This window comes from Poecile atricapillus, chromosome 10 (assembly GCF_030490865.1).
Source record: "Poecile atricapillus isolate bPoeAtr1 chromosome 10, bPoeAtr1.hap1, whole genome shotgun sequence".
Classification (NCBI taxonomy): domain Eukaryota; kingdom Metazoa; phylum Chordata; class Aves; order Passeriformes; family Paridae; genus Poecile; species Poecile atricapillus.
This window is the reverse complement of record NC_081258.1, coordinates 19770237-19795103: the sequence shown is the minus strand read 5'-3', so window position 1 is coordinate 19795103 and position 24867 is coordinate 19770237. Positions and strand designations below refer to the sequence as shown.

Genomic DNA, 24867 nt, shown 5'->3' with positions numbered 1-24867 from the left:
CTCCAAAAAAACATGTTTTGATGTTGCATATTTTCCCCCGTGCTAGAAGATTATTGTATGTTAAGTAATTTTTTCATGATGCATAAATCACGTTGCTCAATCTGGAGCTGGGAGTTCAGTTCAGGCTGGAGGTTTGATTTTGCAATAAAGACAATACTCAAATTCAGGGTTTAAAAAACCATCAGAAACACTGCATTTCACCTCAAGTTTTTATTGATAGTTCAATTGTCCTCTGTTTACAGGAGCCCATTTTATATCCCAAAGCCAGGGATGTTGTAGAGCCAGGAGTGGAGCTCCTTGCTGCTGGGGCTGCATTTGGACTCCGGCAAATTGATGCTGTCAGCTGTTAATTTATTAACTTTTATCCTCTCTCGAGGTTGGAATCAGTATTTCTTTGCCACCCTCATTGCCTCCTTTTCTCTGTAATGAGCCTTGTCAGGAGAGATCTGGGATTGCTGAGGTAGGATAGAAAGGGAGAGGAGGGAGCACAGCCGCTGCTCTGGCTGGAGGGAAGGTGGCTCCTGGCTGCCTGCTCATGCAACAACTGTCACAAGCTTTTGTGCAAATCTGAAAGTGCTCCTGGCTGAGCTTTGGGATCCATGGCCCCCATTCCTTCCCTTTGTGCTCCCCAGGGAAACTCCTGGGTCACCCCTTGGCCAAGAGCTGCAGTGCAAAGCGATGCTCTGTGTGTTCACCAGTGGCTCTTCTTAACTTCACATCAGAGCATTCTTTAATTTCCTCTGAGCAGTTTTAGTTGTGCCTACACCATCTGCCTTGATCCCATATTTCTCTAAAATAATGGATATCAAGCATTTAACCTGAGGGCCTTATCCTGAAGCTGCTGAGTGATTCTCTTAACTTTGGGCTTGTTTGGACTTCCTGCCTGTTTTTCCTCACTAAGGAGGTGGAATCACTCTGCTTGGGCAGCTGTTGGTCCCTACCTAATTAACTGCTGAGCCTGTTGATTAAATTCATTCAAATCTGACAAAGCTATTTAGAGATTTTATTTACAGTGGTGTGTGCATAGAAGAGACTCATTCATGCTTCCTCTAGGAGAAGTGAGAATGGCTGAGGTATAGCCTGGATCTGTGGGAAATAAGGCTTTGTTTTGCTCCCTTGGTAACCCATAAAATCCCAGAATTTGTGTTGGAAGAGACCTTAAAGCTCATCCCATTCTATCCCTGCCACTTTCCACTAGCCCAGGTCGCTCAGAGCCCCATTATTCATCTTGCTTTTATTTATCCTTGTGTTAAATAAAGACTTGTGTGCTGGGCAATGCAATTTCCTTATTAAACATTAGGAAATGAGCAGTTTTCTGCTACAATAGGATTTGACAAAGAACACTTAATTTGGAGTAGTCCATTCAGTTTGGCTTCAGTGGGAGTTGGATGATACTTTCGTTTATAATTAATTTAATCAAGCTACTCGGAAAAATTCAAGTTCTAAGAATAGGATGCTGGTAAATCCAGCTGTGCCAAGGATTTTACCAGTCTGTAATACAATCCTCAGGTACATTCCTGGCCTTGGATAAGGACAGTGTAGTCATCAATATCTACTGTGAGATTGTAAACTCATATTTAATATTATTTGCCTTTTTCTATGGCTCTCTCAGGAGGCCACACATGGGATGTGCATTCCTAGAAGGATTTTCCCATTTCCATGTCTTTGGAGTCCTAGAGGTGCCTTCAGTGGTACAGGAGTTGTTAATGAAGGTGAAATTAATGGTCATTACCTCAACAGCTCTGGAAGCAGCAGCATGACCTTCTTCCCGTAATGGAAACAACAAAGCAACTTCAGCTTTTAATTAAAATCGCATTAAATGGTGAAAAACAGTTTTTCTCTGATCTTAATGGTAATGGCTTCATACAGCCCATCTTCTGAGGCAGAAAAAAGGTGTTGGGAGAGCTTTTCCTGTGGTGGAACTAATGCTTCAACCTGCATTTTTACTGAAAATCCTTAATTAAAGGCAGGAGATGAAATTTGAAATTTAAGAAATTACTAAAGGATAACAAATATGTAATTCAAGAGTGAAAATGGCTCAGTGGGACTGGGCATTCTGTGTCTGCTGCCTGCAGATTGAGAGAGGGATGTGAGAAATGTTCAGAAATGCTCAGCTGTTCCTTGTGCCTTCAGAATGCAGCACCCTGCAACATCTGGGAATTTCTGAAATAGCCCATTTTGCTGCCATCTTAAACAGGGGCATGCAAGAATTTAGGAAAGAATTTAAAAGAAATGGCTTGCTTATCCTATCTAGGCCCACATAGCCCTTAAACAAAATTGGATAAAAACTGGAATTTTAAAGAAGAAAATAGAAGTGATTCACATGTATTCCTAGAAATCTTGCACATCCCTGCCCATTTTACATACTGTCACCACTGTACTAATGACTAAATGGCAATTTTCTGGTGCATGTCATGCTCAGGAAGCTTTTACAGCTGGTTAGTTGTTAGCTGGTAAATGTTCCTTCCCTTAACAGTTTATTCCTAAATCCTCCCATTTTCCAAAGCACATTTTTCATTTCCATCTACCTTTCCATTTAGATTAATTCTTGCCTCCAAAAGCTGAGGGTAATAGGCTTAAAGTACAATAATTTTCTCAATAGGTAGCTGGAGTTTTTAGAGGTATCTTAATATACAAGTTAAAAATGGTGTCATCTCTCAAAGATTTTTGGGTCCAGACCTGGAAATTTCTGAGTATTTAAAATAAATCTGAGGTTTCTTGCTTGCCTCTGATGTCAGCATCAGAATTCTCACTGGGGGCTTTTCTCTACAGACATGGGAGGCTGTGATTTTGAAAGGAATCACACTGCAGCAGGGAAAAGATAGCAAGTACTGGAGGACTGGAGAAGTGGGTGATGTTGGGAATTGGAAATAATAAATAAATGAAATTGAGGCTGCAATGAAGCTGGAGAGGGACTCTTCATCAGGAGCTGGAGTGACAGGACAAGGGGGAATGGCTTCAAACCGAAGGAGAGCTGGTTTGGAATGGATGTTAGGAAGGAATTCTTGGCTCTGAGGGTGGGCAGGTCCTGGCACAGGTGCCCAGAGCAGCTGTGGCTGCCCCTGGATCCCTGGAAGTGCCCAAGGCCAGGCTGGACAGGGCTTGGAGCAGTGGGAGCTGTCCCTGCCCACGGCAGGGGTGGCACTGGATGAGCTTTAAGGTCCTTTCCCACCCAAACCATTCTATGGTTCCATGATATGAAAGAACAAATCTGAGAAGAGTCCAAGCAGTGGGATTCTGTCTGTTAATTCAGATTTTTTTAGGGTTGTTTAAAGGAAGTTGTGTTCTTGTGTTCAGTGACAGCTTAATGCAGTTTTGATAAATGGCATATGTTGGAAAATGCCAGAGCAGAGCCATCAAGATCCTGGGACCTGGATGAAGAGATTGGAAAGCTGTTGGGGAAGGGAAGCATCTGGAGCCGCTCTTGGATTGATTTTAGGAAGCAAATTGAGAGTGAAATCTCATTTGTGGATTGCAGATAGTGAAAACTGGGAGAATTTTGAGGGGTGATACTGCCCCAAACCCATATGAATGTGGTCCCTTGTACTTCCCTACAGCATTCCATGGAATTGTGGCTCTCATCCTTATGGTTGGTCTGTTCCTTTGTGCCACACAAGTAGAGGAGACAAATAGTCAACTTTGGCATTGTTTAGGGGCTTTGAATTTTCATTTCTAATTTCATTTTCTCTTGTTCTTTTAAGCTGGGGAGTCATAGCTGTAATTATGCAAGACAATGCTTTTGATTAAAGTAAATTTTCTTTCTTGGGTGCGCAGAAATGCTAAGCTAAAAGGTTAATGTTTTATTTGCTTTCTGGCTTGTTCTTTTATCTCTCTCTGGAAAAAAGAAGGCGAGGATTTGCTGTGCTGCACGACTTCCCTGCCTGGAGTGGATGCATTTCATCAGTGGAGGGTGTGGGTGCTATTTTTAACCATCACTCAGAGGGGCAGCCCTGCTAAAATTACATCACTAATATCCCCAGCTGAAAGGAAATGGCAGAAAACACAACAGGGCCCTTGGAGTTTCTCCCTATTGGGTTTTCCACTCCTAGGGGTGAATTATTCCAGGTGTATCATTCCAGCAGAGTTGTTTACAGTCAGCCCCTTGCGAACAGGCCCAAAGAAAAGTGCAATAAGTGAATTTGTCTGCAAAACCAGCAAGTATGAAATAGATCTTAGTGGCTTGGAGAGCTCCTAGTTTGTATTCCTTCCTCTCCCTGGTATTAAAGAGTTCAGGGATTTGCTGGCTATCCAACTATTGCAAAAGAAGGTAGGGACCTTCTTTTAAACATTTAATTTTTGCTAGAAGTGGGGTTTGTTTCATCCTGTAGTCTCTGCTAAAGGATCTACTGGGGAGTCTGGAGATTCAGAGCTTGGAGATTTTTAGTGGATGGGTCTGGTGTTTCTTCCATTCTTTTTAGTTCAGTTTCTTGGCATTCTCATTGCCCTGGCAAATATTCATAAAATCTGCTTTGGGCTTTTCCCTCCTGTATTTGATTCATAGATGTGTTACAGTTGTCCAATAGTTGTATAGAGTCTCCAAACCAGTTTATCTGCTGAATTAGAACTTTCCTTCTGTTTCTTTGACTCACTAGTCAAATCTTGTCTGGGATCCAGAAAAAAAGAGAAATGAGTTGTACAGAAGTAGAAAAGGGAGCACAAGAGTGTTAAAGCCTGAGAACAGAGACACGAAAATTGCCACAAAAGGGGAACCTCACACAAGTGGCTGTGCAGGGATATTTGTTCCTCACTGAACTGAGCACTTGAATGTGTTTGTGGCTCTTGGCAAGACTGTCTGTACTCAAGGATTTTTCTATTCCACATGAGTCCCTTAGTCTGGTGTTTTTACATAGCATGCTAAGAGAATTTTTTGTTGTTGTTAACAAGGCTATAATTCCTTAGAAAATAAAAATTGAAGCTGCTATAAAATGACTTTGTCCTTGCTGCTCCTGCTTGTTATTGCAGCCTTAGTCATGAGTTTCCAGTGCTGAGCCTGATCTCAAAAATGCAGCAAACAGCACGTGCTTATTTACAGGAGCATTAAACCCTGCTGGCCTGGAGCAGCCCTTCCAAACCAGGCAAGCTGCTCACTTCATCTGCCTTGGAGACTGAAATGCTGCATTTTCTCTGCAGTTGGAATCTCTTAACTCCTTTGGGTAGGGGCAGGAATCCTCGGAGCCATCTGATCCTGGGGCTGTGGTGTTTTAGCACCAGATGCCCTTCGAGCCAGGGCACGTTGGCTGAGCAGCTGCAGCCTCCTCCCCTCCCTCTGGGCTGCAGCCATGCCGATATATGGTTACAAACTGCACCCTCAGGCTGCAAAACAAACCCCCCTGTGCTGGGAGAAATGTATATTTATATATGGAGCACTCAGCTCCTGCCTTGGGGACTCCACAGTTTAAATCGTGCCGGGCAAATCCTCATCGGACACAGCTGGGGTTGGGTTTGTGCAGTGAGGGTGTTTTAATAGAGCAGCAGTGGATTATGATTAGCTAAGTGGTTTTAAAATCTTTATTCAGTCATTAAGTGAGTAAAATCTTGGGTGATGAAGGAAAATTAATGAGTAGTAACAGCTTTAGCTCAGTTCCCATTTTCCTCACCTCCAGCAAAGGTGGTTTGTTGTTAATTCAAGCTGCACCCGAGGGTGCTTTGGTGCATTATTTATTTCACTGGGTGTTGCTGTGAGGCTCAGTTTGTCCATTGGGATTTAGGACACTGCTCCAAACTTGAAAGCAAACCCCAGCTCAGGTCCCCAGCTGTGGTGACTACCTGAATGTGTCACTTTTTCCTTGTTCTGGTTTCCTTTCTGAGGTTTAAATCCCCTCTCTGAGCTCAGGGTAAGCGGCTGCTCCATGCAGACCTCAAACTTCAAAGCCTTCAGCTGAACTGGGTTGGTTCCTCAGTGATATTTGGGATTTAGGGATGTCTGGATTTCTGGGCTTTGCTGCACTTTAGCAAAAAAGCCTTAAGTTTTGCATGGAAAACATGGAAAATTACACTTTGAATGTGTAATTTTGTAGGTGAATACAACTTTCAGATCAGAATTAATCATGAGGCTCACCTTGGGTTTGAAGGGGCTCAGGGAATATTATGTGCCAGAAAAAATCCTTTCTGGGGAAAAGCAGATTTCTCTATGATGAGCAAAGCTCCTCTTAAGAATGAGAAACAAAGCCAACATTTTGTTTAAAAGTGCTCTAAGAATAGTAAATAAAATAAGCACTCCATCAGATAAAACCAGACTAAATATACAACTACATCATGCTTACCCAGAAAGTAAAATTATTTATATCTAAAGTTGAACGTTTCTCTTGATTTCAGAGATGTTTTTGTTAGATAAATTCAACACAGGCAGCCTGCTTATTTAAATTGCCTGTACAAGGCTGAATGTTAATGGTTACTTGAAGCTGCCCTTCACCCCAGAGTTTGGAGGGTTTGGTCACTTTTGCAGGAATTCTTTTCCATGTTTCTGAGTTAGGAAGGAGAAGGAAAATGAGTCACTGAAGAAATGAGGTCTAGAGCTGCATTCAAAACTTACACTTCTCACTTGCATGCAAATAGTTGATTAGCTGCAGTTCCAAGGGGAATTAGGCAGTAAATACAGTGTGAAAATTAAATTCCTGGAGTCCTTTTAAAATGCAGCCCACAAGGCACAAAATCTGAGCTGGGGTTGAACATCACCATGACTATTATCTGAATTTGTTGCAGGATACCTTTAAACCTTCAGTGTTGCACATATTTACCTAAATTCGTGCTTGAAAATGCTGTGGTACCAAACCCCATCCTTCAGGATTCCTTTTTCCCTGCGTTCTGCCTGACATCCCAAAGAGCTGCATCTATGCTTGGTTAGAGCTGTTTGAATTAAGGAATATATTGCTGGGTTGTCCCTGATGTCAAACTCTTGAAGCCTTACCACAACTTTTTCCACCCAGAGCACCATTCCACATTTCAGCAGCAGATCCTGGTGGATGTTCCCAGGCCCAGCAACTGCCCAGTGCCATGTGTTGGTGAATTTAGGAGCTGTTTCACAAATCCAACCAATCCAGCAGCCCTTTCTGGGTACTTTATTCTGCAAAAGCTTTTTCTGGCATCAAAAAAAGAAAAAAAAAGCAACTCATCAGGCAGTTGTGTGCTCGGTGGCCATGGCAGGAGGGAGCAGGGATGCAAAGTGCTCCTGGCCTCAAGGATTTGGGAAGAAAACCTTTCAAAACAATGTTTGAAGCCATGTCTCAATATTTTTCAGAGCAGCTGAGTGTTTCTTCAGGATTTTACATTTTCCTGTTCAGATGGGAGTTTTCTCCAGCCTCCAGCACAGGCACTTTGGGGTTTAGGGAAGCTTTTGAATCCAGGGAAGTTGCACAAACCATCTTTAGGTTGATCGACTTTTGTGGTTGGCTGAAGTGCTGACAGGATCATTCAGGATTACTCCAAAAATGTGTGAATTCAGTTAAAAGCTGAGATATGCAGGCTTTTTTTTTTTTTTTTTAAATATCTATTTTGGAGAAACATAAGAAGGTCTCTTTGTTGGCAGCTAAAATCAGCCAAAGTGAGGAAATAGCAGGGACATGAAAACTCCTCCTTTGATTGGGGTGAGTGACACAATCCCAGCGTGTTATTGCTTCCTCTGGGCTGCCAAAACTCAGCTCCTGGCCTTGGTTTTTTTAAAAAGCTGTGTAATTATTTCCTGTGGAATATTGCACTTCATAGGCTCCAGCCTTGCTCATCAATTAAAGCAGGATTGATTTGAACTCACGGTGGAGGGATGTGTTGGTTTGGATCTTAAATATTCTGTATGTTGGAAGAGCCCTCCTTTTTCACACAGGAAAATGCCAGATCTGAGAGCCTTTCCCCTGCTGACAGAAATTTTTCATGATGTCCATGAAACTTTAATTTCCAGGGTTTTCCCGTTGAGGAGCAGCCAGCCAGAAGACTTTCTTGCTAACTAGTAAAACTGTTCTGTTTGCTTACAAGTTTTTTCCTAGCTGTACCTTCCTTTTCCATGGAAAAACTGTTGTCAGCTCATCCACTTCTAGTTTTCAGGGATACCAGCAGAAAACTGGATGGTGGATGCTGTTATAAGGCTGAGCAGGATCCAAATGAGTCCAACTTGAATTGTATCTTCCCTTCTCTGTAGAACTTCAATAATTTTAAATTTAAATTTTTAATTTTTTATTTTTCAAACTAAACATTCAATTTAAGTATTTCTTAGCAAACAGAAGCTTTATATTTGTAGAAAGTATTTGGGATCACTTCAGTGTCCCAATTAGGCCTCTTCTCATGGTGTTTTCTCCATCTGTAACCAATGCAGGATGTGAAAACAGGTATCTTTATAAATTACCATTCTAGAGATGTCTATGTCACTTCTCACTAATATAATAACAAAAGGTCATTTTCACATGACAACTCAATGCAATGAACTGCAGAGAGAATTTCTTCCTCTCTTCCTACATTTGACTTTTCTAGAAGTAGCAAAACTAGATGATACTCAAAAAGAAACATTTGTTTCTTTGCCTGTTTTCCCTCCCTTTTAAGGGAATATTTGAAACACTTTTGGGTGTTGTTGAGTGGCAGCATTTTCCCCTCTGGTATCTCCATAGACAAGCTCACGGTTCATCAATTAAGCTAATTATGCCTTTTAATTGTTTGCTGCAGTTACATTTAAGGTTGTATTTGATGGTTTTTGCCTCCCCATCAGCAGTTTCTGTACCTGCAGCCCTCCCGCAGCAGAGAGCACCTCCTGTTCTCCTGCACTTGGACTCTGGCCCATCAGCTGATGCAGATTAGATATCTCTGGGGAGGAATGGTTTGTGCAGGAGTTAATGTGTCATGGAACACACCAAGGTGTGTTTTTGCTGCTTGTGGAATAGAGCAGAGTTCAAGTTGAGTGGTTTCAGTGCCACCCTCTCCAGATTTTGAGGTTTCCAGAGGCTGCTGGGTCCAAGGAAGTTTGAAGTGAGGCTTTGGGATGCTCTTCCAGGGAAATCTTCCTCTGAAATCATCTCAGGGACAGCTCAGCAGTGCCAACTCTTTCTTGGCTTTAGTGACAGAGCTATTAAAAGATAATATTACTCTGTGGTTTGTTAAAGGAGTTTTAGTAAATAAACACAAGTCTGACCTGATCTGAGCTTCTGGGACAGTCTCCATCCCTGGAAGTGTCCAGGGAATAACTGGATGTGGCACTCTGGGCTGCTGACAAGGTGGGGATCCATCACAGGTTGGATTTGGTGACCTTGGAGCTTTTTTCCAACCAAGATGGTCCTGGGATAGCACCAACACCAAGTTCTTGGCACCCTAAAGATGCTGATCATATTTAGATCTCAGTTCTCATCCTACAGACTCAAACCCTAATATTTGATTCTGCAGGTTTTCCTCAGGCCTCCATTATTTCATTAAAAGAGTAATTTAAGTTTTGAGAACTGAGAGACAGGGAAATCAAATGTAGTGATGAGGAAACTTAGTCCTTGTGTGTTTGTGCAGAAGAGGATCAGCGTGTGTGCTGGGAACAAGAGGGTATCCTGAATTTTTTCATTCTCTATAATAGCCTAATTATCTATATATATATATAGATAAAAAGCTTTAAAAATATTTAAAACATGAAAGCAAAACAAAGAACCCACTCTCTTAAGCTGATACTTATAAGCAGTCAAAAAACCCAAACAAAACCCCACAAACCCCTTTAGTTTCTGGTGGTTTGTTGCAATGAATGTGCTTTGCATGTAGCAAATAAATTCTTTTCTCTGTTTTCCTTCCCTCCCGCCTGTAGATATGGGAATATAAATCCTGGTGGGTTTGTGGGGAGCCTCTGTGGGATTTTGTTCCAAGATTTTGGCATCTAATGGGCAGCAGGAATTGGGTAATGCTGCTTTGGAAGCATTTCTTGAGCACAAAAAGGAGATGCCATGTGAAAGTGGTGCTGCTGCATTTCTTCCCAATTCTGTGTAAACAGGGATGTGGAAAGGATTTTATGAGTTCCCTTTTGTTCCACTTTTTCAGCACAAACTCAATTGCTTGTCATGGTGTTTGATGCCTCTTTCCATGAATGAAAATTTAATAAATCTTCTAGTCCAGAGGCATTGTTTATGATTATGGCCTCCTATAGAAAGGATTTTACTTGAGGGTTTTTTCCCAGCTTAAAAATAACTTGCAGCCTTTCTGCTGTTTTTGGTCAAGTACCACAAACCAAGATGTTCAACCCAGTTTCAGAAGACTCAGATTTTGCCACCTGGAGAGTGGCATTTCCATGCTGCATCCCACACAAACTGATCCTGCATCCAGGGATTTAATCAGAGGAAATCCACTAGGTACGGAGTGGTGAAATACTGGATTTTATGGAAAAGGACTGAGCCACAATCAACACTCCTGATATATCTTGAATTACTTTACTTTTTTAGGAGGAGCACAAAATTCTCAGTTTGGATTGAGGCACTGATGTATCTAATCCTTTTATTAGGATGGATCCAGAGGTTGTAGATATCCAATGGGATATTGAAGTGGCTTCCCACATGCAGTGCAGGTTTTACCCTGACCTTCACCAGCCAGGAATGGCAAATCCTGAAGAGCTGGAATTGGCCTTTTGCTTTGTGTAGCTGCTGACATTTTGAGAAGAGGAGGAGGTCCAAGCTCCTGCTTTTTTGGAGGGGGAGGCCATAAATCCAGAGGATTTAACACCTGGTCATGAGCAGAGGGAGGGAATTGTGTGTCCCTTCACTGAAGCACTGAACTGAGCAGATGAGAAATGCTCCAATATTGGCCAAAAGGGTGAAAATCCCTGGCTGGAATAGGAAAACAGACCTGAATAAAATGTCTTCAAGCTCCCTGGATGTGTTTTCCCTGGATGTTGGGGCAGGGGGTGGGAGGCAGTGTTGGAAAAGGAGACGAGATGACGTCGCTCCTGTGCTGGCTGTGATTCCTGGCTGTGCCTCAGTGCTGGAGTATTCCACACTCAGGCTTCCATGCTGGACACAATGAAATGTACTTCAAAACTACATGGAAAATGCTTCTCTTGTGTTTAAAGAAAGCAGTTAATAATAATAAATTAAAAAAACCCTTAAGGGATGATGCAAGAAGATACTGGGAGCACCAAGGGTGCCATGGCCTTGCTGGAGCTTCTCCATCCCCCCTTTATTTTCTTCTCCCCCTTTCCTGAGGATCTCATTCAGCTGTTCCATTTACCTGCTGGAATTTCCCAGATATTTATGGATAAATCTTCATGACAAAAAGCCTTGTGTGCCCCTTTGCCAGTGCAAATATGCTCTGGGAATCTCCTGAATTAGAAACTTTAACTTTTTGTATCCCCTGGGTCGGGAAGTTGGAGTTTTGCTGAATTCAGCATACTGAAAAGACATCAGTATCGTGTGTCCTTAATTCTGTACAAAGGTTTTTCTGCTCCTGGACTTGAAATAATATTAGGATACTGAGTAGAGTCAGCTCTTTGAGCTTTTGAGAGTAAAAGCAGTAAATAAAATCCCTTTTTTTCCCCACTTTGTACTTGGTGGATGACACCTTTTCTTCTGGAGCTCTGTCTCACTGATTGAATAAAGTTAAGCTTCAGGGGAGGTTTAGGAAGGTTGTTTTAATAAAACCAGCCAGAAATTAAACAACACACAGAGTAGGTGAGAGGCCACAGAACACAAACATACAACTTGATAAATTAAACAAGGTTTCTGTAGGCAGGTGGTATTTTTCATGGTGTTCCAGCTAGCTGGGAGAAAATTCCTGGAGCTCTTTGTGTAATATTGGGAATTGCCCAATTGGTTGTCCCTAAAACCTGTCCTGCAGGACACTGAACTCCATTTTCTGCTCTAGAACAGACCTAATCTTACTAGATCAGTGCAAAAATCTTTATCTAAAGGTCAATTTATCTAATTGCTATCTTTTTCCATGGATGAATTCACTGCAGTGGATTTTACTCACTGGGCAGAGGTTGTGCAGGAAAAGGTGGTGGCACTGTCAGCACCACGAAATCCAGGGGTGATTTAAGGTTTCTTATTAACCCCACAGAGTAAAACAGGAATAGCTTGATTTTATATCTGTGGATAATCCAATTCTGCTGGAATTGCTGGTGCTGAAAAATGAATGAGTGGAAGAGAAGGGATTTGAATCCTTTAGAAATGCCAAACGATAAGAACAGTTGCAGAAAAGTGATACTGGGTTTGCTATAAACAACAAATGTTGCATAATGCTGGCTGTGTTTTTCAAAACCAGATGTTGCAGCAGTTGACACCAGGATTTCTGCAAGTTACTTGCTCATCCTTCAGCTGCTTCACCACATTCCCTCTCTCAATACCCATTTTACACATTCCTTCTCATTATAATCCTGTAGTACTCACAATTCCAATCAATATTCAGTGTATTTTAGCTGTAATCACAGCTGAATTCTCTTAAATAAATGTACTGAGGTAGATTTTTTTTTTTTAATTAACCTTCTGCATGTTCAGATCTTCATGTTCAAACCTTCATGCCTCTAAATATTGTCTGGATGGCTCAGCAAGGTCTGGTGAGCAGATTTACCCCTGTGGTGCTCAGCATGGGGCACAAAATCATTTCAAAAGCGTGAGAGAAGACCAGTGAAATCTTTTGAAAGGAAGAAACCTCTCCAAAAAGCAGAATGCACAGGAGAAAGCAGTAAGAAATGAATTGACATTATTCATAAGCTCAGGGATCGATGCAATTGTAATTGGGAATTACATGGAGGAGGAACAGTTGTGAGGATCAGAACAGGAATGCTCTTTTTCTCCTTGTAAAGACAGGCACAAACATCTGTAGAGCTGAATTTGGAGGCTCTCAAAATTTTCACTGCAAATAAGACACAAAGAAGAGATTTTTAAGCAGCCGTGACCCAGGTGGCAACATTTGTAAAGGAGCAGGACCTGCTCTGCTCCCCTGAGACCTGCAGAGCTGCATCCAGGATTCCCAGGGTGAGTCCAGAGGAGGCCATGGAGCTGCTCCAAGGGCTGGGAGAGCTCCCCTGGAGAAGAGAAGGATCCAGGGAGAGCTCAGAGCCCCCTCCAGGGCCTGAAGGGGCTCCAGGAGAGCTGGAGAGGGACTGGGGACAAGGGATGGAGGGACAGGACACAGGGAATGGTTTCCACTGCCAGAGAGTGGATTTAGATGGGATACTGGGCAGGAATTGTTCCCTGGGAGGGTGGGCAGGCCCTGGCACAGGTGCCCAGAGCAGCTGTGGCTGCTCCTGGATCCCTGGAAGTGCCCAAGGCCAGGCTGGACAGGGCTTGGAGCACCCTGGGACAGTAGAAGGTGTCAGGGTTCAAACTGGATGGATTTTAAGGTCCTTTCCAACCCAAACCATTCTGAGATTCTCTGAGGACACAATAAAACATTTAAAAGGCCACAATGAAACCTTTAGCCACAACTGTTGGGAAACAGAGGGAAATCAAGCTCCAGATGGGCTCTGGGTGGAGCCTCACTGGGGACAGGGACAAGGGAGGTGACACAAGCCAGGTCCCTGTTGCAATGGTGCTTCTGTGACTTCACTGCCGTGTTTTGTTGGGCACTTAGGAGGAAGTTCCATGTGATAAACATTGGTTTGAGTCTTACCAATAACAAAAATTCATAATAAATAGTCCTGAAAACAGATAAACAGCTTGTAAATGGTGATTCTTTGGAAATAAAGTGATAGAATTCCTTGTTAGGACTCCTCAGTGAAAAGACACCATGCATAGCACGTGTCCCTGCAGGCACCTGTCACTCACAGCTAAAATTTTAGTGATCTGGGTTGGGATAATTCTGCTTTTGTAGTTTTAAGCCAATGTAAATTGGCTTTTTGTAAGAAAAAATCCATGTGTGTATCCCTGTGAGTGCAGTCAAAAGGCAGGAGGAATTTATAAGAGAATAGAAAGTTGATGAAATAAAGGATTTTCATGGTGAATTCCTGATCTGGGTGTCTTGGGAAGTGGGAGTCTCCAAGAATTCAGCACATCAAATATCTGATGTGTAAGATGGTGTCTTTAAAGGCAGTGACCTGTACTGGCATTCCATCCTTTCCACACTCAAATCCTGTTTTTACTTACACCTTATTCCAGTGGAGGCTGAAATTTTCTGTGAAACTGCAGGAAGGGAGGAGTCAGGATGTCAACAGTGCCATGAAATCACACTGAACTTGTAAAACCAGGCCCTGAAAACATGGAGACTTCTTCCTCATCCCAGTTTCCCTGGGAGGGATGGTGTTTATTCCTTGATGTTATTAAGATAATTCCATGTGTGTGTAGTGTGTTATTACAGCGATGAGTGGGGTGATAAGAACTTTGTTTGGACTGAATTAAAACTGCTTGGAATGAAACTTTCCCAAGGTGGAAATGCAAATAGGATGAAGTGATGGTACCAACATTCCTGAGGGAGGAAGTTGGAACTGGGCACCTGGAACACCTCCAGAGGTCATGGGATGCTCTCAAAGCAAGGCCTGCAATTCCCAGAAGTCATCACTTCTGCCTGGATTTAGGAATATCCTCCTCATTCTTCTTCTCTCTTTGTTTTTCCACAGTGAGTGTTGAGAAAGTGGAACTAAAGGGGCTGGCACACAAGAAGAATGAAAGAAATGTTGACTATTCCTTTGAGGTAAGTTTGGGAGGATAATGCTTAAAGAGGAGTTAAGGAAATTTTCAAACTTTATTGTTGGATACCAGAAATCCTTTGTGAAAGCGGAGCTCCTTTGGGACTGATAGTTTTTAATCAATGGTTTGAAAGTTATAAATGGCTGTGGGTGATGTAGAGGTTGGTAGGTAGGGTTTGGCAAAAAAAAAAAAAAAATCATTTTAATGCAGGAAATTTTGGCAGCATTCATTTAGGGGGAAATACGATGCCACACTTCCAGCATGGTTATCCATATCTATATCCAATGTCCATTCTTCTGCTGGAATGCAGGAGCCAGAGAGAATTCAAGTCTTAATCTGGACAAAGAACAATGTGGGCTCTGAGGGCACAGCTGCTGGGAAGAGGCAGGGAGGGAGCCTGTGGGATATGGGTCCAAAAGATTGGAGAGTACAGAAAAGCTTTGGAAATTTTTCAGGGCTTGAGGAAAACTCTGTGGAGCGAGAGTTGGGGGAGTTGACTGGAAGGGAACTTTCACAATGATCTAAAAGCGTTTCCAAAGGGAATAAAAATCCTTCCCAGAAGAGGGATTAATCCAGCAGGAAGGGCAGAGCAGGAGCTGGAGGCAGTGTGATCCGAGTGGAAGTGAGAGCAGTGCTGAGGAATGAGTGTGGTTCACCACACAGCACCAGGAGCAGCGGCTTCCCCCGGCACTGACGCGGCCTCTGGAGCTTGGGTTCTGCTCCCAGTTCCGGAGGAGGGATGAGTTCATCCCACGGAACCTTGGGATGGATCTGGGTGCTGCTGAGGAGCTGACAAACTGCTTTTCTCCCAGCTGGAATGAAGTATCCCAAAATTTGGGATGCACAGCCCAGAAAACATCTTTGTTTTGTTTAATGAGCCAAAGCGGGGGGCGAGAAAAGGAGAACCCAAAAGGAAAACCAGGCGGGAGAATCTCAATTATCCACAACTTTCACCAAGTTATTCCTTAAAACTCCCAGCCAGGGCAGAGCATCAGCTCAGCATCTGTTGGGATGTTGGCAGCATTAACCTCTGCAGGATTGGATTCATGGAGAATGTCCCAAATTTCCTCAATCCCCAATTGTTCCAAATGTCATCGATCACAGGCAGGATTTTTCCAAGGGCTTTTCAAACTCTGTATGAAGCCTGCAGTTGTCTCCACTCCAATTAAGAACTCGTGAAACTTCTTTTCCTATTACAAATTTTTCTATAAATAACAGAAATTACTGTACCCAGTGTTTGCCTCAACAGCTTGAACTGATGGAAGAGCAGAGACTTCAGCAGAGCTGATAAATTGCTGTTTGCTGCTTTAAAAACCCAATTATGGAATGTTTTTGTTCTGTTCAGGAGCTTGGCAATAGCAGGTCAATGGATGGAGCAGTTTAGTGTTTGCAGTGCTATTGTTCCCCCCATTTACAGTTCACATTATTGTTTTATAAGTATTGAAAATTCAAGTTAAAACAGAAGTCAAGACAATTGTTGGGTTTTTATAGAACTAGAAAAAAAGAGAATATTTCCTGTACTTTCTGAAATTCCTTGTGAATTTAAGAAACAGTTATTTACCACAAACTTAAAAAGAAAAAGAAAAAAAACCCATAAACTTGGTAAAACCACTCAAGTTTTTCTGTCTTCTTTTCTTTTCCCTCCCTCCTTTTTTTTTTTGTCTTAACAACTCTGCTGAGAGGAAATTCCTCCCTTATGTAATATATTTTGAAATCCTCTCCTCTCCCCACTCTTTCTGGCAGCTTTTGGATGGCTGGAAAAACTTTGTGTATGTTTGGAGTTGTCATTGAAACTAATGTCATGTGAGAGTCTGCTCTGTGATCCCGAAACATCCACCCAGCTCCTTCCCCTATGGATCCAGATGCCTCCCAGGCTCCTCCAATGGATGTTTTGGATCCATAGGGATTCATCCCTGGCCTGTCTCATGGTGATTTTCCTCAAGCCAAGAAATCCTGATTTTTTGTCTTGGTTAAACTTCATCTCCCAAGCGATAAATGCTTCAATATCCAGGGATGTTGTGACTTGTTTGCGTGGGAAGAGATGCTGAATATTCCCTTTTTTTAGGGCATGGACAAGATGGAGTCTGGAGCAGGAGCTGCAGGTTTCATTGGGAAGGTTTTTCCTGTTTTTTTGCTGCCATTCCCAATTTCTCGTGGCATATGGAGTTGATTAATTAGCAATAGGCAGCCTTGTGTGAGGGGAGCCGTTCTGTTGGAAAGCAGATCCTACAAACCAGCTGTTTTCTTTAACAATAATGAGGAGAAAAAATTCCATTACTCCGTGGTTGGTTGCTTAACTCTGGATATCTGCAGTGTGTAAGGGCTGTGTAAACTCTGAGGGGCTTTTCCAAGCATCCAGAGGAGTTGTTAAATGTAAAACCAGCAAGAATTGGGCAGCAGTTTTGTCCTTTTGCACAAAAAAAAAAAGTGTTTTATTGATGTCACTCATCACAACATCTGGAAGGGACAGTTATTAACTAATTACTGAATTTTGAGGAACCAAATTAAATTAATTACTAAAGCAAATCCTTCTTGCTCCTCCCCAAGGTCCTGTGGTCTGATTCTTCGGTGACGTTGGTAACCAAATCTTCTGCTGAAGTGACTGAATTTATTTCAAAGGTAAAAACGATAAGAAAAACACTTTGAAAATGAAAAAAAAGAGTTTTGTCCCTCTCTTTAATTTTGTTCAATGACACTTTTCAAAAAGTGCCAAGATAATTCAGATTGAATTTCATAAAATATTTGATTTATAACTGGCAGTGGATTGAATCTCATAGAAATAACAAGACTTCTTTTCACTTTTAATTTGCTATGTCCTCCCCCTTTAGCTATCTCAGCTGTATCCAGAAGAAAACTTGGAGAAATTCATTCCCTGCTTAGCTGGTCCAGATTCATTTTACCTGGAACGGAACCACATGGACCTGGAATCAGACCTGAGGTATGCTGGGATTTTGTGGGGGTTTTTATTTTGACACTTGGCTTATTTCACCAAGAAAAAGAAAAAAACAGGAAATAGAAATATTATCTCCATATTCTAAATTACTTGAAAGAAATTAGAGCCTGATCCTAAGCTTTTTTCCTTGATGTTCCATTAATTCCAGTGCATAACAATTTTTCAGGAATTCTTTCTTCAGAAATACAGATGGTAATAATATTCTGTATTAAGCCTCCTGGAGAACTGATATTTCCTCATTCCTTGTGAAGAACAAATAGAGGATCACTGGCTTTGCAAAAGTTTATTTTGGACTCCAAAATAATCAGATTGCTTAAAACAACTGCTCAAAACTCAGGAAAAAATAGAAGCCTGAATATTCACCCATCTGTATTGAGGAATGGGTTGTGGGGATTTTTTTCCTCCTTTCACAGAGTTTTTTTCTCACTTGTTTTAGGTTGTCATAGTGTTTATTTTATTTCAATTTTAAAAACTTAAGTATGTATTTAGATATTATTAAATGATGACATTTTTGGAAGCCTTTAACAGCTAAGAAATTTTTGAAGCCTTGGCTTGTACCTCCTCAAATTATCACAAATCATCTGGCCATTATTTAATATAAACCAGCATTTTAAATATCATAATCTGTGGCAGATCACATCAGGTTTCTCTTTGTAAATATTTCTAATATGATTTTCCTAGGAGAAGGAGAGACTTAAATTCTTTTCAGCTTCTACTGTCTTTATCTACACAAAATGAGATTATTGTAATATTAATATTATTCTGATCCTGATACGATACCATTATAAAATTAAATGACACTTTAAAATATTAATTAACTTTATTAGAGCTTCTCCTTTACACTTTTTTTTCCCTAAGCCAGGGTGGATATTGGTTTTCCATAGGCAGCAGCCAGCAGGTGCATGCCTGGATTATTTTTCATGGCAAGCAACATTCCCATTCCCTTGCTGTGCTCCAAGGAGGATTTGGGAGGCTGCAGGGAATGTGTGTGGCTGCTGTTTGGGAACAACAGCCTCTGCAAATCTGGGTTAATGGAGCAGCAACTGCACTGCCAGAGCTCAGCTGCAGCTCTGGAGCAGGGAAGAAGCTGCTCCGAGGTGCTGCTCAGCTGTGAAATTCAGCAGTGAACTCTGGGGTTTCCGGCTGGGAAGCACCTCTGGGTGTGTGGAGGTGCAAAGTTTTGAGAGATTGGCATTTTTTTGTGGAATCTCAGAATGGTTTGGGTTGGAAAGGACCTCAAAGCTCATCCCATTCCACCCCTGCCATGGGGAGGGACACCTTCCACCATCCCAGGCTGCTTCCAAGCCCCATCAAACCTGGCCTTGGACACTTCCAGGGATCCAGGGACAGCCAGAGCTGCTCTGCCAGAGCCTCCCCACCCTCCCAGGGAAGGATTTATCCCAAATACTCTATCTAAATCCACCCTCTTCCAGCTCAAAGCTGTCCCTCCTTGTCCTGTCACTCCATCCCTTGTCCCAGGTCCCTCTCCAGCCTCCCACAAGCCCCTCAAAGCACTGGAATGCTGCTGTAAGGGCTCTTTTCCCTTCAAAGAGGCACAGGGAAAACGTGACAGAAGTTTTTCCCTAAACTGCCAGACTCTGCATCTGCTGTTTATCTCTAAGAGGAGGAAATTCAATAACAGATCCATCTCTATTTTATATTCATCAGGTTCCTGCATTTGAAAGGCAATTTTCAAGTTTACATTTGAACATTTTATGCCTTAGAAGTGTTCAGGGTTCCTAAATGAGGCATCTTTGCTGAAACACTCGCCAGAGTGAAAACAACCCAGGGGTAACAGGGATTGTTAAGAATAAGAATACCCATAAATTTCCAGAATTCAGAATTGCATGGTGTTTTTCAGCTTTTAAATTTCCAATCTCCTTTCCAAGTGTGTTATCCAGAGTGCAATCCTGATGGATTTGAGAGGCTCTAACAGAGCAGGGGCTTTGTTTGCTGCAGGTACCTGGCCCCGCTCCCTTCCCATGTGGTGAAAAATGACCACGTCAGGAAGTTCTTCAGCACTTCATCTCCCTCACAACAACTTCAGAGCTCAAGTGAGTTGAAATAAAGTTAAAACGATATTTTTTTTTGTACTGCATTTCATAAACTGATGCCATTTGTGACTCTCTTCCTTGTTTCCAGATCCTGGCAACCCCTCCCTGTATAAAGTAGGAACTACGCTGGGAACATCTGGAAGGTGAAATATTTATCTTATTTACAACTCATTCTCTTAAGAGGCAATTTTCATGTCCTTCAACAAAACCCAGACCCCATTCAAGGAGCCAATATTGCAGCTTCTTTTGCCACTTCCATATGGAAAGACCAGAAATTTCCATAGGATTATATTTGGGTGTCTTTACTTCTTTTTAATAATGCACAGGCCATTCTGTCAGAAGCTTTTTTAAATCGCAGAGAGGCAACAGAATATTTAATATCTGTGATGATTGAAGGGAAATTCTGTAAGGTGAAGATCAGCTTCACCCTTTGCCAGAACTGCCCTGTTTTACTGAGCTGTGGAACAGGGCAGGTACAAATCCATACCTTGGCTCCAACGGGGCGGTTTTTCCCAGAATCCAAATTCCTGTGACCGCAGCAGCTGAACTTTGGGTGACACAGCTTATCCAACGTGCTAAACCCAGCCCTGTTCCTATTTTCCAGACCTATATGTGGGGTGGCTGGAATTCAGTCTTCCCAGAACCACGTCCAGCACTCGGCTACTGCTCCCGTGTCTCTGCCCCACTGCTCCCACTCCGGAGGCACCGGCTCCTCGCTGGGCTATCGCTCCCAGATGGAAACCTCCTCCCCAGCCATGCTGATGTCTTCCAGCCCTCAGACCCCTCAGACACAGGAGCAAAACGGGATTCTGGACTGGCTCAGGAAGCTGCGCTTGCACAAATATTACCCTGTCTTCAAACAGCTCACCATGGAAAAGGTAGGGCAGGAAATGGGGGGAAGCAGCCAGCTTTTAAATTATCCCCATGTTCTCCAGGCTGGGAACATCTGCACTGAGGATCACACGAGTTTCTGGCACGTGCTGGGGAGGTTTTCACTTTCTGAAAGCAATAATGAACTGATGAAAACCTTGCTGTTTTCACTCTGGGTTGTGTCCTGGGCTGTTCAACAGCTGCTGCTTCTCCCAGGCTTCCTCAGGGAATGCTTGGAGATCCAGCTTGGATGCTGCTTTAGGAGCTCTGCTTGGCTCCCTGGTCATCCCTTTGTGTGCAGGAGATACCTAAATATGCTGATTTCTCTTGATTTCTGCTTCTTGGTTGATTTTTCTCCCAAAATATTTGGTTATCCTCATTTTAAGAAACAGATTTTCAGAGACTCGTGGCATGGATATGAACATGAGTGAGTGAGGTTTGTTTGCATTGTAAGAGTCCCAGATAACACCTGTGTGTGCTGGATTTTATCAAAACAAGGTTTTAGAGCTTTTTTTTCCCCAACTCCATTGGGAGATTCCTTGTCCTCTGTCTTTTGCCCTGGAACGCCCTCCAGTGGAGGGAGGGCTTGGGCTGAGCTTGGTGCTGCTTATGGAATATTTTATGGATTTAATTTCAATCTCTTACCAGAGTCTTCTGATTTAATTTTCTTCATTATAGAAAGGAAATATACTGTTTTTTTTTTTTTTTCCATTAATAAAGTAGTAAAACTCTATATTCCAGTATATTTTAACAAAGCAAATACTATTATGCATACTTCAATGGCTTTCATTTTAATTACATTATAATATAAATGTCTGTATCTATCTCTATATTTTATCATTAAATTTACTATTGGTGTATATTTTCCACTGCACTTCTCAGGTAAATTTTACTGGGAAAACTGGAATGATTTTCTAAGATCCTTAAATTCACTGATAGCATCAAGTTCTATTTTAATTTAATTCTATTTTAATATGTACACGAGTAATTTCATCTTTATTGTGACTGGTTAATACAAGCACACTCTTAATTAAATTAAATCTGCAGGTGTTTCTTTCATGCCAGTCCCTTACACTTTCCTTTTACACTATAATTGAAAACTGGAGTAGAGAGTTTCTTTGAATTTAAAAATGCTTTTAAAGTTGGCTTTTGGAATTGCTTTTCACTGAAAATGGGAACAAGAATATTCCAGCTTATAAAACTAAACATATTTTTACTTTCCAAGTTTCTGAGTCTTACTGAGGAAGATCTGAATAAGTTTGAGTCCCTCACCATGGGAGCAAAGAAGAAGCTCAAAACCCAACTAGAGCTGGAGAAGTAAGTGAAGGCTGGGGGAACTTTTTTTAAGGTCAAAAAATGCAAATTTTACAGTGGTTTTTGCTTCCCAGTCCACAAACCTACCATGATTCCCACCTGGAGATATGGGTGATTATGAGCTCCATTACTAAACAATATTTAGTGCTTTCTGGTTTACTGCTGCCTGGTCAGGATTGTTATAAGTATACCAAATTTTTAAATCTACAAATATACATATTGTGTTTAGGTTTTTTTTTAAACTTGTGTCACAGTTATTGCAAAGATTTTGGGCTTTCCATCCACTTGACATTGATGGGAGGTGTTTGGTTTGCAAGCCCAGGGGATGCACTCCCAAAGTCAGGCCTTTTTTTCCTAGGAAGTGACAATTTTTTGTCTCCAATCCATGTGGATGGTGCTTTGGGAGCTGCCTCAGTGTCCCACGGTGACACCAGGGAGCTGTGACAGCCCTGATGCAACAGATTGTCCTGGTTTTTCCATCTCCGCTTACAGGGAAATGTTTATTCTGCAGCTACTGCTGCTCCTTAAAAAGCAATTAGAAATCCAAATCTGTGCCCATTTATCAGAGCTGCCTTGGCAGCTTTTTTCAGCAGTCTTAGTTTTTCCAGAGTTTGTTTGGAAACGGAAAACTTGGGACTGTGTTTGTTTTCTCTTTGGGTTTGGTGTGCAGGGCTGGGTTTGGGATGTGCTGACATAATACATGATAGAATTTTAGAGTTCAGTCAGGGTTTGGTGATGTTTTACCCTGGACAAATAAGAGGATAAAGGATACAACAAATAAGTGTTGTAATCAGATGGCAAATAGTCCAACCCTAACTGCTGGCAGTTATGGTCAGCACTGATGTGATTTCCAAGTGTTTCCATTTGAAATGAGCACGGCATCAGTGGATTGTTCAATGGGCTTTGTCTGCTTTGGGTTCATTCAGAAAAGGATTTCTTTGTGGTTGTGTTTTAACCAGTTTCATGCTTCTCTCCATCACCCTGTAGGGAGAAATCAGAGAAACGGTGCCTAAACCCCTCCACACCTTCCTCAGTGAGCAGCAGTGGGGTGGCCAGGGTTCCCCCCACATCCCACGTGGGGCCCATCCAGAGTATCCGGGGCAACCACGCTGCAGGTAAGGGGAGCAGGGGACACTGCTGTGCTCAGCTGTGCCTGCACAAGGCTCAGCTCATTCCTGTGCTGCTGCTTCTTCCCCAAGTTTTATCTTCCAAGAGCTTTCCATATTAATGCTTAATAGGGAGCAAGCAAAAAGTCTGATTTCAGTGATTATCGGGGGAAATGAAAAAGTGACTTTTCCCATGGCTCTGGTGGGAATGGGCAGCTGCTTTGGCTGGGCTGTTCCACCTCTGATGTATCCCTGAGCATGGCTGTGTTCTCCTGAGGTGCTGTCAGTGTCACCCCCGTGTCCCCTGTCCCTGCAGAGCTGCGAGTGGACGTGGATCAGCCAGCCCACCCCCTGCCCCGGGAGGGCAGCTCCTCCGAGTACTCCAGCTCCAGCTCCAGCCCCATGGGCATCCAGACACGGGAGGAGAGCTCGGACAGCGCCGAGGAGAACGAGAGACGTAAGCAGAGCCCCCCAGCCGTGCCCCCTGCCGTGCCCAGGGCTGTCCTCACGGCTCCTCTCTCCCCAGGCCTGGAGCTCCACCTGGACGCCTCGGACAAGGAGAAGCCGGTGATGCTGCTGAACCATTTCCCCTCGAGCTCTGCCCGGCCCACGGCTCAGGTGCTGCCCGTGCAGAACGACACCGGCTCGGGCCCCGCCGGCCACCACGCGCTGCCCATGCAGATGCTGTCCCCAACCCCCTCACACATCACCCCCATCCGCATGCTCGGCTCCGTGCACAAACCGGAGCGCGGCTCCGCAGACATGAAGCTGCTCTCGTCCTCCGTGCACTCCCTCTTGTCTTTGGAGGAGAGGAATAAAGTGTCTCCCAGCTCGAGGGGCAGCATCAAGATGGAAAAGGGCTTTGGGAACGCCGTGGTGGATGTCATGTCCTCGTCCTCTCCTCACCAGCCCTTGCAGGTGCTGCCGGGGGGTGCCGAGAGCAGCTCCCCCACGTCCACCATGAGCTTTGGGCCTCGCACCAAAGTCGTCCACGCTTCCACTCTGGACAGAGTGATCAAACCAGCCCAGCAGCCAGGACTCATAGTGGAGACGAGCACTGCTGCCACGGTGACGTCCAGCACAGTCTTCCACGTGGCTCGTCCGCCCATCAAACTCCTGGTGTCCTCGTCTCTTCCCACCGACTCCGCCATGGCCGGACAGACTTCCTGCTCCAGTAATATGCAAATAACGGTGTCCCCTGCAATAATCAACCCCCGGACTGCTCTGTACACAGCCAACACCAAAGTTGCCTTTTCTGCCATGAGCAGCGTGCCCGTGGCGCCCATGCAGGGCAGCTTCTGCGCCAACAGCAACGCGGCCTCCTCCAGCAGCCACCCGTCCCCGTCCTTCACCACCATGGCCAACCTGCCCAGCTGCCCCGCGCCCAGCTCCAGCCCCACGCTCTCCTCCGGCGCCGACAACAACTTCTACAGCAGCAGCAGCAGCAGCAGTAGCAGCAGCAGCGGCGGCGGCGGCGGCTCGGCCGGGAGCGTCCCCGTCCCCAACCAGAACCACCACCACCACCACCACCAGCAGCCGCCGCCGCAGCCGCCCGGCTGCATGGTGTGCAGCTCCTGCGGCTGCAGCGGCAACTGCGGCTCCAGCGGCATGACCGTCAGCTACGCCAACTATTTCCAGCACCCCTTTTCGGGACCTTCCATGTTTACTTTCCCTTTCCTGCCCTTCAACCCCCTGTGTAGCAACGGCTACATCAACACGCAGCAGTACAACAGCAGCACCACGTTCCCCGTGGTGCACACGGCCTACAACAGCGGCCTGGCCCCCGACTCCGTCATGGCAGGACAGTCCACCTTCGCCGTGCCGCCCATGCAGAACTTTATGGCGGGCACGGCCGGGGTGTACCAGGCACAGGGAATGATGGGCAACGGCAACGGGTCAAGTCACAAAAAAAACGGGAACCTCTCCTGTTACAACTGCGGGGCCAGCGGGCACAGAGCTCAGGACTGCAAACAGCCACCCATGGATTTCAATCGGCAAGGTAAAGGTTG

At 43.7% G+C, this 24867-nt stretch overlaps 1 protein-coding gene across 1 annotated transcript in view; it reads left to right on the top strand.

Moving 5' to 3' along the window:
* Positions 1 to 24867, top strand: part of ZCCHC14 (zinc finger CCHC-type containing 14) — a 49887-nt gene that overhangs the window by 19487 nt on the left and 5533 nt on the right. Inside the window, exons 3-12 of the mRNA XM_058845616.1 lie at positions 14492 to 14565; positions 17109 to 17180; positions 17390 to 17499; positions 19474 to 19568; positions 19657 to 19711; positions 20173 to 20446; positions 21664 to 21755; positions 22740 to 22867; positions 23175 to 23315; positions 23385 to 24857. Coding sequence (XP_058701599.1) covers positions 14492 to 14565; positions 17109 to 17180; positions 17390 to 17499; positions 19474 to 19568; positions 19657 to 19711; positions 20173 to 20446; positions 21664 to 21755; positions 22740 to 22867; positions 23175 to 23315; positions 23385 to 24857 — 2514 coding nt within the window. The remainder of the gene's footprint in view (positions 1 to 14491; positions 14566 to 17108; positions 17181 to 17389; positions 17500 to 19473; positions 19569 to 19656; positions 19712 to 20172; positions 20447 to 21663; positions 21756 to 22739; positions 22868 to 23174; positions 23316 to 23384; positions 24858 to 24867) is intronic.